General features: G+C 33.5%; 3 protein-coding genes across 6 annotated transcripts; 1 reads left to right on the forward strand and 2 right to left on the reverse strand.

Annotated features, from left to right (window-relative positions):
• The first annotated feature begins 125 nt into the window (after positions 1–125).
• On the forward strand, positions 126–4,969 carry LOC105221410 (CWF19-like protein 1 homolog). 2 transcript variants are annotated; one of them, XM_054232940.1, is made up of 11 exons: positions 126–1,421; positions 1,481–1,800; positions 1,850–2,016; positions 2,075–2,176; positions 2,306–2,535; positions 2,612–2,712; positions 2,796–3,009; positions 3,087–3,207; positions 3,269–3,597; positions 3,657–3,814; positions 3,878–4,969. In XM_054232940.1, exons 2-11 carry the CDS (start codon positions 1,781–1,783, stop codon positions 4,014–4,016), a joined length of 1,581 nt encoding a protein of 526 aa, XP_054088915.1. In that variant the 5' UTR covers positions 126–1,421; positions 1,481–1,780; the 3' UTR covers positions 4,017–4,969. The 2 variants fall into 2 exon arrangements, with proteins under 2 accessions (XP_054088915.1, XP_054088917.1); XM_054232942.1 differs by having other exon boundaries at positions 1,589–1,800.
• On the reverse strand, positions 4,791–9,698 carry LOC105221411 (farnesyl pyrophosphate synthase). 2 transcript variants are annotated; one of them, XM_011198384.3, is made up of 8 exons: positions 9,544–9,698; positions 9,012–9,219; positions 6,466–6,557; positions 6,256–6,326; positions 6,049–6,189; positions 5,483–5,844; positions 5,174–5,400; positions 4,791–5,061 (listed from the first exon to the last, which is right to left on the reverse strand). In XM_011198384.3, exons 2-8 carry the CDS (start codon positions 9,212–9,214, stop codon positions 4,877–4,879), a joined length of 1,281 nt encoding a protein of 426 aa, XP_011196686.2. In that variant the 5' UTR covers positions 9,215–9,219; positions 9,544–9,698; the 3' UTR covers positions 4,791–4,876. The 2 variants fall into 2 exon arrangements, with proteins under 2 accessions (XP_011196686.2, XP_028893447.2); XM_029037614.2 differs by lacking the exon at positions 9,012–9,219 and having other exon boundaries at positions 9,544–9,690.
• Positions 9,699–9,782: 84 nt separating this feature from the next.
• LOC105221505 (uncharacterized) lies at positions 9,783–13,542 on the reverse strand. 2 transcript variants are annotated; one of them, XM_054232945.1, is made up of 8 exons: positions 13,459–13,476; positions 12,384–12,591; positions 12,174–12,265; positions 11,966–12,036; positions 11,770–11,910; positions 11,330–11,691; positions 10,854–11,080; positions 9,783–10,282 (listed from the first exon to the last, which is right to left on the reverse strand). In XM_054232945.1, exons 2-8 carry the CDS (start codon positions 12,554–12,556, stop codon positions 10,098–10,100), a joined length of 1,251 nt encoding a protein of 416 aa, XP_054088920.1. In that variant the 5' UTR covers positions 12,557–12,591; positions 13,459–13,476; the 3' UTR covers positions 9,783–10,097. The 2 variants fall into 2 exon arrangements, with proteins under 2 accessions (XP_054088920.1, XP_054088919.1); XM_054232944.1 differs by having other exon boundaries at positions 9,785–10,282; positions 13,410–13,542.
• Positions 13,543–15,297: the final 1,755 nt, after the last annotated feature.

Raw genomic sequence — 15,297 nt, forward strand, 5'->3', positions numbered from 1 at the left:
CAACCCGCGCAAAAATGTATTCCTTCTCTATTTGGCGAAATCCTTTTCGCGAAAAACCCAAAAAATGATTTTAATTTTTTTCTTAAGTCTTAATATTTTAAAATCGGTAAAAATTTGTTAACTTTTTGCAATAAATTGCCATTTTAACCATTCACAATAGAAAATCTGAATATTGTAACGAAAATGGTACTAGAACATACTAGAATTGAAAATCGAATCAATAACTTGCCAGATTTATCCAGACATCGATATTGCAAGAATGTTCGAGTGGCAATGTATTGCTAACAATCGATTATATAATACGCTAGACAGACGGCAGAGTTAACTCGGATTAACTGCGCTTTTAATCAGTTCGAATTTTTTGGGTGATAGGCGGCAGCAAAGCGAGTTATAAACTCCCATAACAGCTGAGTGGCAATAATATTTCCATTTTGGTGAAATAAATTGGATAGAAAGGAAATATTGCGGTTGTTAGCCGCACAATTAGTACAAAATCACTAATTATTGAAAAAATATACATAAATACGTTATTATTAAAACTTCCATTTTAGAAAAAATTAGCATGCGTATGGTTTTGTTTACGTTTAGTTGAAAAATGGCTGTCAGTATTGGATATTTTCATTCACAATAGATAAAAAGCGGCCATGTTTAACAATGTTGTCAACGAAAATGCCACGAACTCCCACTAACTCTCTAAAATTTTGATGATTAAATGGGAGTTAGCAAACGGAGTTAACTGAGATAACTCTCGAATTAACCTCGATTAAAGCAGTTAACCCGAATTAACGACGCCGTCTGTCAGGGGTATAAGGGCTGCCGAACTGGCAGCAAGACACATTTCTAATAAGAGAGTTGTCGAGTATGGACAATTCTAAAGAGAGAGTTGACGAGCAAAAAGTAAACAAGTTATAAGTTAGAGTTGTAAAGTAGAGTATTGAGTAATAAAGTGTTAAGTTATAAGGAATTAGAAATAAAGATTAGTGAATAGCCATTAAAGTTTGACTTTTATTTGGCAATCCAGGGATCGAACTCAGGGTAGAGTTTCAGCGGTAACGATAGATTTTGGAAATCCGTTACAATACGTTCTCTGGATAGCGAGCAGAGGAATGATAAAACTAAGACAGCTGATATAAAATTGTCTACGCTAATTATCTACGCTAGATTGTATCCACTATTAAAACTTTTATTTCGAACTTTTTAAGGGATACAAAAATTTCGTTTTTTATTTGAGTTGGAGTCCCTAATTTTTCTTTTCCGATTCTAGTCTCTTCGTCGCCCCCTCTCCTATAAACTAGGAATTGCCGCAACAGGAGTTGACACGTTTGAAACAGCTCTAAGCTGTAAAAACAACGAAGGAAAAAGTCGGTATATTAACTGCTGATAGCTGCTGGCTTTTTGGAAGAGAAAGAATGTCCAAAATAGTAAGTTACTCTCACAACTATCGAAAGTAAAGAAACGGAAAACTAACAGAAATTAGCAGATAGCCTTCCGAGTGCTGAATGAATATTTAATATTAATTTTAATAAACAAAAGAAATAAATCAAAGTAAACGCTCAAAGCAGTCCTGATTTACGCATTCATTCAACAGCTGTTTCTACATGTGACGGCTGCTAGCGAAAATTCCACCAGCAGAAACAAACAGCTCTCATGCGATCAACTGCGCTATCTTCTGCTAGTTTCTGCTAATATTTTTAGTAAGAAAACGTTTTTCCAGCTGAAACTTGACAAATTGTCACTTGCCAGTAGATAGTATACAGAGCTAAAGATTGTTTGGAACAAAATGGATTCAAAAATTAAGATGTAAGTAACTTTTAAATTCAGAGAGAGTAAATTAAAACATTTGTTATAGACTTATAATTGGTGACGTACGCGGTCGATTTCGACAACTTTTTCAACGCGTAGAAAGTATAAACAAAAAAGCCGGCCCCTTTGAAATCATATTTTGTGTTGGTGAGTTTTTTGGCACAGTAGAACAAAATGATGAACTGATTGCTTACAAAAATAGGAATAAATCGGGTAAGCTGCGATGAATACTGCTTTAAGAAGATTTAAAATAATGACAGTTTAATTACAGTGCACGTGCCTACGTATATCCTTGGACCGTGTTCAAAGGAAACCGTACGTTTTTACAATGACATAAAAGATGGGGAAATATGTGTTAATTTAACGTACTTGGGTAAATAAAAAAAATAGTTCATATATTACCATTATAAGATATCTGTAAATATTGCTGAAGCTCGTGGATTAACTAATTGGATATTAAATTTATTAAAAATAAACATTTTTTTTTTGTATACTTATATAGGCAAACGTGGGTTGTATACTCTTACCTCTGGGGTGAAAGTAGCTTACTTAAGTGGGCTTGAGAAAGTTAGTGGTCACAATCCTGAAGATGAGAAACAGATTTTCTATGACAAAGATGACGTTTTATCTCTACGTAATTCATGTGTTGCTAGTAAAACATCTTCCTCGGACTATAAAGGTGTGGATATTCTGCTCACTTCACAATACCCATACGGCATAACCGATAATCATGTAAGTGGTGTTAGGAGGTTTGAATATTTTCATTTATACTTGTTATCCTGATATTTTTCAATAATTATTTTTGCAGGAAAACGCTTCTAAGTTAATATCATTTTTATGTAAGGAAATCAAGCCCCGCTACCATTTTTGTGGACTTAGCAGCAAGTATTACGAGCCACCTCCATTTAGGTAATAGCCAAACGTGTACACACATGTAATATTTATTTATTTATATTTACTTGTTATAAAATTTTACAATAATATGATTTTAGAATACCATCTGATCAGCTTACTCCATTAGAACTTTGTACTCGTTTTATTTCTCTGGCGGAGGTCGGCAATACTGCTAAAGAAAAATATATTTATGCCTTAAGTTTAACGCCAGTGGAGAAAATGCGTGTTTTGGAGTTGATACAAAAAACCACAAATGAAACTAAATGCCCATTTATTGGTATAAACATCCATGATTTCACGGGACATGATGGGGTAATGTCTCTTGCGTAAAGTACAAAAATATTTGAAAAGGAAAGAAGTAGTTTAATATATCAATCATTTTCGCATAGGAATCGGAAAATAAACAGTATTTCTATGACATGAATATTGTGGGAGATGATAATAGAAAGCGGTCTGGAGGTGGCGGTCAACGTCATGACAAACGCCCAAGAATTATGAATATAGATCAAGGTAAAAACGCCAAATTGTATCTCTTACATTTGCTACAATTAATGTAAAATATATTTTTTAGAAAAATGTTGGTTCTGTTTATCATCATCCGATGTGGAAAAACATTTAGTAATTTCCATTGGAGAGAATTTTTATTTAGCTCTTGCTAAAGGACCAATCAACGAATTCCATGTTCTTATTATGTCAATAACTCATATTTCTTCGGCATCATTATTATCTGATGACGATTGGAAGGAATTATCGAAATTTAAAAAGGCACTACGGTACTTATTTAAATCGTACGGACAAATTGTTTGCTTCACTGAACGTCACTACAAGTCATCACATCTGCAAATTAATGCGCTCGGTATTGACGAAGGTTATGCGTGGAAGATTAAACATGCGTTCGAAGTAAATTGACTTTAACTCTGAATAATATTAGAGAGAGAAATAATATTTTTATCTTGTAGGATAAAGCGGAGGAGTTCAATTTACAATTCGAAACTCTACCTGCACTTACTTCATCCCAAATGTTGCCACAACAAGGGCCCTATTTTGTAGCAGAACTACCAGATGAAAGCACGTTAATTACACGACAAATGAAACATTTTCCACTGCACTTTGCACGGTATTTTCCGATTTTCAAGTTTGTAGTCATTTTATGTACTAATTTATGCTTAACTAATTTCAGTGATGTCTTTTGCTCGGAGAACCTGCTAAATTGTGAGGAAAAAGTAGATTGGAAAGATTGCAAACTGGATAAAGATAAAGAAATTGAAATGGTCAAAAATTTTCGTAAAAAGTTTCAAAAGTACGACTTTACTCTTTAAGTTATTACAATGGTTTTAAATATATTTCAAATTTAGTAATGTACTAATAATTTACCCGAACAAATCATTTTTCTTTATTTCATAATAGCCACATTCTTTTATAACCTTTGACTGTGTTTGAATATAATTTTGTAGAATTTCGATGGAAGCGTAGGGACTTGCTTACATATGTGTTTGGAATATTGAGGTACATATCTTTACATAAATTAATGTGACCATCACGTACTCTGTTCATTATGTTGTAACCAAATATCCAGAATAAAGGAGACAATTAGATTCGTAAATATTATTGATCTCATGAAACACTCAAAATTTAAATAGAGCTGACTTTACGTGACCCAGTCAGTCAGTCAGTAGAATTTAAACAAACTCTCAACAAACCTGGCATCACTGATTCCTTCAAACGTAGACAAACTCGTGTGAAAGTCATTGACCTCGTTCAAAATGTAAACAAACTCCTATTTCAACGAATTTGGGCCATATATAAGAGTTTTTTTTTTAATTTAAACGATTATATAAGAAAAAAATGTTGAATAATATTATTCAAAGTATTGCCCATCTGTAGCTTTAACACTTTCCCATCTTTCTGACTATTTATGGATTCCGTCGGTCTGATGATTTTTTGCGTTCCGAGCACAGTTCGATGCAAAAACGACTTATTGTTAAGGGCCGAGCCCACGCCCATCTTACTCATATTAGGAGAGTGTTTCATTAAGATATCTTAATATCTACGGACAGACGGACAGAAGAATATACGTACATATGTACATCCGAAACGTTTAATAATGCAAATGTATTTATTTGTGGAACCCGTTTTCAATTATATATGTACATATTAAACGTAAATAGCGTGATTACAATTACTTAACTCCTCTATTGCAGACATAATTAAGACATTCTAAAAACACTTCACGTAACATCAGAACCGGTGTTTGATTAATTTGCATTTTTATTCTATCGCATATTTCTACTTCGAACTGGGCATATAAGGCCTGCAGTCCCATGTCTTCGTAAAGCTGTCGCACACGATCGATTTTCTGTGGATCTGAAATACATATGTACATATGTATATAAAATGTAATAAATTTCAATGCATTAATTGATTTATGAAACTACTGGTGGGTATGTGGTAAATAATTCGTTTGCTTGAAATTTACCCTTTTGACCGTAGCACTCCTCCATAATAGCTCTCTGTTCTGGATCGGCTAATTCCATACACTTCACTGCCAACCAAGAACACTTGTTAGATTCTATATCTGTGCCAAATTTGCCAGTGAAATCCGGATTTCCGAATGAATCGAGAAAATCATTTAGCACTTGAGTGAAATATCCCAATTCAAAAGTAATTTTTTGACATTCCTCAAATATCTTCTGGTCCTTGACGCTGGAAAGACATAAAATAACAGCTTTAATAAAAATGATTACCAATTATTTGCATTTCTATATTTATTTATATCTCTACTCACCCTGCCAAAAGCAAACCAGCTGCTATTGGCAAATAAAAGAAATTGCTGGCAGTTTTGTTTCTCATAACCGAATAGAATGTGTCCATATCGAATGAGTTCACGTGCATAGTACTAACAATCACATCCGATGACTGACCGCAAATACATCTAAAAATGCATTCAAAAAACAGTTCGAACAAGTCGATGTAACAATCCAAATGGCTGAAATGCTTCTTAAGAAGTTTGAAGACGGCATTCTCAAGCAATAACGAATCGTGGATGACATTCAAACCCACCCCATCTAATTTATACCAACACACTTTCCCACGGCGCATGTCGCTGTTGTCCACTACATCATCGGTAATGAAGGACAACACATGAACCTAAAGAGCACATATGAACATAGATTAGTTAGTTCAATACATATGTGTATATATGTATTTTCCGAATGGAAACAGAGGAAAAACAAGAACTACTCATATCGCTAGTAAGTAAATGAAGAATTATTACAAATTATATTTAACTTAGCTTAAATTTTGAAAATATTTAATTTAAAAAGTAGGCTGTTAGTTTTGCAGCGTACATACTATTTCAATACACCAGCCAAGTATTTGTGCTAACTTAATATTTTCAGCGGTGAGCTCGTGTTTCTGTGCTATACACCTATAAGTCAACACAGGGATTATACCATGTTTTCTGTTTGAGAGATGTAAATTGTATTCCAGTGTCTAGGAAGTGGTAAAATATTATTACTAAGTGGTACTTTAATTAATTTTCACCTTTATTTCACTTACTTTTCTGAAACTCTCTGCAAAGTTGTTGCATTTGTATCCTTCTACTGTCTCAACAAGGTCGTTAACAATATCTGGAATTCAGAAAAATATTCTGTTTTTTGTAATGAATTTTCTTGTCCTTTGAGTATATAGACATTTATAGGCCGTAGAACAAGTTATGTTATTCAATCAATTTATTTACTGATATTTTACAAAATACAGCGCATATACCTGGATAAATTGTCATAAGATCACGGATCTCATGTTGTGCCGAAAAGTACTGTGACTTTGCTGCAATATGGGATTCCAATGATGATGATGCCCTGAAGAGAAGAATTTGTATAAATGAATAAAAAAAAGTATAATGTAATATTTGCACAATTGCATATAATAGTAATATAACGTGTGTTTTTTAGACGTGTGGTTTTCAATGAGGCAATACTTTTTTCGGGATTGGTCTTTTTGACAACTGTTACTTGGCGATTTGTTGGTGACCTACTCCTCTTGCTGTAAAAATTGGTCCTCTCGGCAGGAATTTATTCGACACTTGCCACAAATTATTTTTAAATATAATGGCAAACCCTTATCTTTATAATAGAGCTACATTCTTGATCATAACATCAAATTATATGCGTTTTATTTTACCATAGCCTATTTTAGAGAACGGATATAAAATATACACATATAACCCAAACGTTGCACACAGTGTTATTTATTATTAACCCAAACGATTACCCTCCTCCCGCCCAACCGACGCGTGGGGCGCAGTCCGCATATGAGCGGAATTTGCCGAGTCTAGAAAGGCAAGAGATTTTTAAGCGTCCGGTTCTCAAACTGCTCAGCTACAGAAACAAACATTTCAACAGCTGAGAATTAAAAATTTATGAAAACAAAAAGTTAAAAATTTCTGAATATTACTTATTAAGAGAAGACAAAATAGTTTTTTTGATGCTAAATATTGAGTCAGATGGATCAAATGTGCTGGAATGCGAATTAAAGTCTTGACATATTCGGCGGAATGGTTCATTTAACTCAAAATTTGTTCTAGAAGATTTTAGAAATAATGGTCTAAACTGCCTGGATGAACGCAATGGGACATTAAACTTAATATCAGACAAAAGGAATGAACTACAAACTAAACCATTCAGAAGTTTTACTAGGAATATTATACCTAGCATTTCTTTGCGACTAGTGAGTGTGGGAAGATTTATAAGTTTTAAACGACTAGTATACGGGGGAAGATTCAATCTTGAATCCCAATGTAAGTGACCTAAAGCAAAAAGTAAAAATTGTTTTTGAACGGACTCAAGCTTATCAGAATGGGATTGATAGCTAGGATTCCATACCACAGAACCATACTCCAATATAGGCCTTACCAATGTTGTAAAAAGAATTTTGGTAATATACGGATCACTAAATTCTTTAGACTAACGTTTAACAAAGCTAAGAACACCTTTAGCTTTATGATTTAGATGTTTAGATATCTTGGTAAAGTGTTAGTATTGCATATACAGCTACGGTCAACTAACAACGATATGCACCAAAGAAATCTTTGTTGCCCTAACACCAAATATTTCTTTATTCTGGTAAAATTTTTTGCTTGATTTCAATTTTAAATTGGTTCCCATGCATTATTTGTCTAAATTTATTCAAAAAGTTCCGTTAGTTTAAAAACCGCATGTGTTTTTCTGAAGTAAGCTTAAATTACAGTGGTCACGTAATTAGCAAGGCAGTATTTTAATACTCTTTTATCTTAAGTATAGTGCATAATTAGCCTGGTGTGAAATGGACAGAAACAAATCCTGTGACGAAATTACGATAGCCATTCTTATTAATATGAGCAACGATGCGAAGTCTTATTTTGAGATTGCACAATCTTTAAAGATCTTTAATATAATGGGTTTCAATACTGTTCAGTATTTTAAATCCCATAAAACCACTGTAAGAGTCCCTAGCAAGAAAATACCTCGTATAACCATCGCTAGAGATGACGAGTGAATCAAAAAAATACCACCAAAAACAGCAAATGAAATTCGCGTGGATATTTTGGGTGAAAATGATAGTGCACCAATGGTCAGTGGAAACTGTCAAAAGTCATTTAATTGTTTCAGTAAATAATTAACTATCAGAACAGCGTAGCGACTCAAGTATTTCTTATGATTTTTTAATTAATAAAAGCTATTAAGCAAATAATTTAGAACTTTGTACCAAAGCAGTTTAATCTAAATCTCAACTTTCTGGGAATAGTTCCCAGGGGAGGGTATCAAAAAGGACTTGGTGGTGGATAATCTTAATCTGAAACTGAAAATCCTCTTTCAAGTCATTCTCTTCGCATCTCAATCGTGAGTAAACACTTGAAAATCGAGTACGGATGTGCAGCGGCTTGAAGAACAAAATATATGAAATATACAAGCTCGCACTAGGGAGTCGGAACACTGAGAGTTTGCCAACGCCTTCATAATCAGAGAGAAAGACAACGGACATCAAAGACTAGAGGTCGTAATCAAGTTTTAGCTCATTACAAAAATATATAATTTCATGTTCGAATTTTCCTCATTTTACTTTTTTTAAAATGACATTAAATGACGCAAGAAACGGGAAAGTACATACATATGTATGGGAGAGTGTGTATATGTATGCGCGTAAAAGCTATTAACTTTTGAAATGTTTGTTAAACCCGTGCGAAGCCGGAGCGGTCTGCTAGTATGTAATATTTTTACTAGTAAAAACGTATTATTTATATGCCATATTTTTAATTGGTATATTTTCACACTTACCGTTTTAATATTCCGAAATACTTTTTTTCCTTCGAATTAAAAGCAAAGTGCTTACCACTGCTTACCCCGAGTATGTAAGGATATTGTGATAAAAGGCGAACTGGAAAGGTTTTGTTTGTTTCGATATTCTTTGCGATATTACCAACGGCGCCAGCCGTTATACGCGGGCACTTCTGCGATAATTTTCGCATTACAGACAACATATTCGCTGTTAGAATTTATGAATAATAACAAAACTATAATTAATAATCAAATACGTATGAGGTTTGTTTATTGGGCTCTAACTAGAACCTGAGTTTTATAAGGCCTTTTAGTCAGAAATAATAATATTCATAAACATATATGTATATGTATCTTAGGTGATTTCAACGACATTTATAATAATTAGTCTCACTAACTATATTTTTACAACATGCCACTTAACATTTTGTTGGCGTTTAAATGATCCTTCTCGCAGATATAAATTTCAACACTTCAAATAGAATAATTTATTTCTATAACATGGGATGTCGTGGTTTCTTAAATTGCTTACATTTTTTTTTAATTTCCGATACGATTCAACTTTATTCGTATTTTGAACTGAAGTTGGTGCGATGTGCATGTGAAACTGATCAAAAGCGGAATACATCTGTTTCTCCGAGATCCGGTGTTATAAATTAAAAAACACGCTCGAGCTTATCCGATTCGTGCACTCGGATTGCATTGACATAGATTTCAATAATTCACACGTATATGTTTATTTGCATGTAAATACAAATTTTATTTTGCTTATTTTAATAGCATGACCATTTGATAACATCAGTTCATAATTTTTAGTTTCTAAAAAGTCGGAATATACGCACATTGTTTGAACGATAGTAGCGGTCTAGTTCAGAATAAAATTATTGAATCACCGGCTTATTATGAACAATTAATTGAAGCAAAGGCGCATTCTATATAATATTAGAGAGCAGAGGGATATATTTGAAATGACCACCAAACTTAACTTAAGATTACTCTCACTCTATAACATTGAAGTTAATCTGTCAAATTAATAAGAAATAGTAGTTTATTTATTTGTCCAATCGTTCTTTTGGAATTCCTGTCTCATTTAATTTGTTTGTCATAAATTTGACAAAGAATTTCTATCAAAATGTCTCGGGGCACTGCATCTGATGTCTTTTGGATATTCATAAGAATTCTGCGACACGTCTCTTCCTCATATTTGGCATAAATGTTGAGCATATCCAATTCTTCGTAAATCTGCTTAACCCGCGCTATCTTTTGAGGGTCTGAAGTATAGAAAATTTGATTGAACCAACAATTATAGCGAATTCTACCTATATATAATTATCCATATTAGAGCTCTTGGTATTCGACTAATCGACTAACCGAATTAACCGAATAGGGCATTATTCGAATAATAATATTCGGTTTGCAATATTCGGATAATCGTCAATCATTGACTATTCGATTAACCCCTCATTTCCGACTATTCGGTTAACCGTTCGTTGTCTACTATTCGAATAGTGTAAGTTCATTAAATTTCTATTTTTATTGAAAAATTCGAAACACAGGAAAAATGCGCACAATTGACATTTTCACAAGTAAAAACAAACAAAAATCAAAGCCTGCTTGGATTTCAAACAATTTTCATTTATTCGAATAGTGACAGTATAACTATTCGAATAACCGCAGTAGAACGACTATTCGAATAGTCGTAACATTGCGACTAATCGAATAGTACTAGCCGGTTAATATTCGTACGAGCGGTTACAAACCGGATATTCGAATAATCGGTTTTCAGGTTAATCGAATAATTTTAAGAGCCCTAATCCATATACATATATGGACGATACAAACCATTATGACCATAGCACTCTGCAATAATAGACCTTTGTTCTGGGTTTGCCAGTTCCATACACTTCACCGCCAACCAGGAGCACTTATTGGTTTCAATATCTGTACCAATTTTACCAGTATATTCATATTTACCGAAACAATCATGAAAATCATTTTGAACTTGAGAGTAATGACCCAAGTCAAATATGATGCTCTCGGATTCATCGAAGACCTTTCTATCCTTCACCCTTAAATGAATTAGAAAATGGTATTTTAAAGAAGTAAAACAGCTCTTCCGGCTCTAGTAAAACATTACACACTCTTGCAATATTTAAGCATTTAAACCCTCTGAAAACTTTGTTGTGTCAGTAAAATTTGTTTTAAAAACGTCTTACTCATAAATTCCGAATTTGATAATTGTAATATCTAATAATTGTGCAACATATTGCGAGAGTATAAACAATTTATGGTCGCCTATTTCTTACTTTCTTACTTACCCTGCCAAATGTAACCCCACAAAAACGGGTAAATAGAAGAAATGACTGGAAGTCTTATTCATAACAAGCGAATCGTATGTTTCCATATTGAAGGTAGTAACATTCTTTTTTGTCAGAAGCATATCGAATGATTGCCCACATATACATTTAAAAGTGTTTTGATGAAACAATTCGATAAGATCAACATAGCAATCCAATTTACGAAAATGTTTGTTGAGAAGCTCATATAAGCCATTTTCAATCAGGATAGCATCATTTATGGCAAAGAGACCGACCTCCTCCAATGTATGCCAACACAATTGACCACGACGTGTTGTGCTTTTGTCCACCAAGTCATCGACCATAAGTATGAAGCATATTATCTGCGGAACATAGAGAAGTAGAACACGTGACTTTGTTAAATCCTCCGTGCGACCATTTTTGACCAGTTCACACCTTACCATTTCAAAACACCAGCCCAGTATATGTGCCAATTTTAAGTGTTCGGGATTGAGTTGATCGCCTTTTGCTAAACTTTTGTATGTCAACACGGGGATAAGACCGATTTTGTTATTCGATAGTGATAAATTATACAGCAGAGACTGTAAATATATATTGTTTTATTTTAATTGATAATTGATTAAACAAAACCGGTACCTTCCCGAACCATTCCCCTGCCTCTTTGCTTTTGTGTCGCTCGGCTATTGAGACCAGGTCATTCACGACATCTTTAAAAGATCAAATATGTATGTGTACATACATATGTATTTATATTCACAGTAAATAATTTTAAAATGAGTTTTCTTCTTTTAATTTCTTCGATTTTCTTGCAATTGTAACTTCACGGTGTGTTTTTTGAAAATACCTGGCATTACGGTCTCAAATTCTCGTATTTCATCTTTTGACATCAATCGTCTATAGATTAACTCAAAATCGCCTGCCAATGTTGATGAAAGGCTAAGGAATATAACATTGAAAATTATATATGTATTAATCGCAGTTCGATTTCATTATGTAAGTATACGAGTATATGTATGTATGTAGTATATAGGAAATGGTGACCATGCTCACTCACCTCCTTTTACTTTCGATGTTGTGCTGCGGCACCACCCGAGTAAATGATGCAAATCGAGGTGATGTGTAGGGAAAAATGTGTATCTTCTTGTTTATACTAAAATTACTTTCACCGGTGATTACGGTTACCAAAGGCGATTGTATTTGTCGCCATTTCCGAAGCAGAGAACACATTTTCGAATTTAATTAATTTCGAAAGTTAATGATCACTATAAAAAAAATAATATATAGATATGTATATATGTGCAATATCTGGTACATTCTGTCTGTAAACCAATTGGAACAGTCATAATTTTTCCCAGGGATCTGTTTTTAGATTAATTCAAATTACTCCGTAGTAAGACTGAAATACACTCTGCGGTTTGAAATATCTATAATTATAGAGTAGTAGAGTATAGTATAGTGTATAGTATTATTGCTCACTTCTACCCACTACATCCTGGTGATTAGGAAACTAGTCATAGAATGAGGAAATTGTCTAATATTTCATGGATGTGGCATCAATCTGGTAATATTTGTATAGTGTGTATTAATACCATCACTTAACCTTCCTCTGTAACTTATATATGTATGCCAAGTTGGAGATTAAGGGAAGAAGGCTAATTATTTTTTATAACAACGCATTCATTTCGAATTCTGTGAATATTCATTATATTAGTACTCAGATCAGATTCCTTAATATATCAATCATAGTACTTATGTATATCATACATTTTTGTTACTTTAGATTTTCAACAAAGACAGCTATGTATGTTTGTACATATTGTAAGTGCGGACATACATATGTAATGAAAGACGCCTTAATACGTATTCACTATTCAATCAGAATTTCCTTTTTCTAATTCGGAGATTCCTTATGCATTGTTGAAGTAGATGGTACATGGCCATATTTGGAATAAATTATTATTGTCTCCTTGTGCTGTAGGCTTGCAAAGTTTTATTGACGAATAGGCAGATTTAAATACTTGTAAAATATGAGCATATATATGCATGTAAAATTTTTTCGCACGGTTTCTTTTTTATCTACCTTGTTTATCACAAAAATAATTTATTTCAACTTATAGATTTTATTATACTTTTAAGTTTTCAAAAACATGTGTAGAGCACCACTGACGAAATAAAACTGCATGGAGAGACTGCAGATTGCAAATATTTAAAATAAAACATGAAATATCAATCGGTTTAGTGTATACATTTACTATTAATTACACGATGACCTTAGGTGAATTCATTTTATAACAAAGTAATCTCTAGTATTGAAGTTCCGCGAAAATTCATAACGAACAAAATGATTCAAATTAAATTGAATTAAATTCCAATTTCTCCCAATACCCTACCAGTGTGTAATTATAATTAAAACACATCCGGCGAGCTATTTACATACAGAGGTAGTCAAAATTATTCACACATCGGACGTTTTTGTACAAGTTTCACAGAAAAAGCTTTTGCTTGTTGTTGTTGTTGTCGCTGGGTAACAAAATGCTATGTTGTTATAAACCTTGATCTATTCCTGAGAGAGTGAAGTCAGTTTGGCAAGAAAAGCTCGAAATATGGCGGAGATATAAGCAAATGATCTACAGACTCGCAGTAGTCAAAAATATTTACACACAACTTGTACTCTGTTATCCTGTTATTTTTATACTCTCGCAACAAAGTTGCTACGAGAGTATTATAGTTTTGTCCACATAACGGATGTCCGTCTGTCCGTCCGTCCGTCCGTGCAAGCTGTAACTTGAGTAAAAATTGAGATATCTTAATGAAACTTGGAACACGTATTTCTTGGCACCATAAGAAGGTTAAGTTCGAAAATGGGCGTAATCGGACCACTACCACGCCCACAAAATGGCGAAAACCGAAAACACATAAAGTGTCATAACTAAGCCATAAATAAAGCTATTGAAATAAAATTTAGTATGAAGGATCGCACTATGAAGGGGCATATTTGGATGTAACTTTTTTGGGGAAGTGGGCGTGGCCCCGCCCCCAAATCGGTTATTTGTATATATCTCGCAAACCAATTAAGATATATAAACCAATATTTCTGCAGTCGGTTCTCTTACGTACGTCACCATACATCATGAAAATAGTTGAAATCGGATAATAACCACGCCCACCTCCCATACAAAGGTTAGGTTGAAAATTACTAAAAGTGGGTTATCTCACTAATGAAAAACGTTAGAAACACTAAATTTCACATAAGAAATGGCAGATGGAAGTTGCACTGAGATTTTTTTACAGAATTGAAAAATGGGCGTGGCGTCGCCCACTTATGGGTCAAAAACCATATCTCAGGAACTACTCGACCGATTTCAATGAAACTTGGCTTGTAATAGTTTCCTTATATCCCAATGATATGTTGTGAAAATAGGCCAAATCGCTTCACAACCACGCCTACTTCCTATATACCTGAACTTTGAAGACGATCTGAATCGTTTACTTTACAATATATAAAGTAAGCACTAGTGAAGATATCGGTGCAGAACTTTGCACAAATACTATGTTAATAGTGTGGCAGCCCCATTCTAAAAATCGCCGAAATCGGACCATAGGTTTTTAAGGCCCCATATATCGAACACGAGAACCTCGGTGCTTCTAACCTAATATTATGGTTTCCAACTTTCAATGGACTTTATACAATATATATGACAAATATGTGGGTTAAATTGTGTATTATATAATATAAATAAAGTTAAATAAATAAATTGCGAGAGTATAAAATGTTCGGTTAGCCCTTCCTTACTTGTTTAATTATAATTTTTTTTTAATTTTAATGTTTAGTCTATGTTACTATTCTAAGGCGATAAATTTATAATTGGTTACATCGCCTTTGGCATGTATTTTTTGGTCCGAATTGATTCAACACAATTTGGCGCTAGGTTAACTGTTAATTTAGACCAAATGTCGGTAATTTCGGC

This window comes from Zeugodacus cucurbitae, chromosome 6 (genome assembly GCF_028554725.1).
Source record: "Zeugodacus cucurbitae isolate PBARC_wt_2022May chromosome 6, idZeuCucr1.2, whole genome shotgun sequence".
Lineage (NCBI taxonomy): Eukaryota > Metazoa > Arthropoda > Insecta > Diptera > Tephritidae > Zeugodacus > Zeugodacus cucurbitae.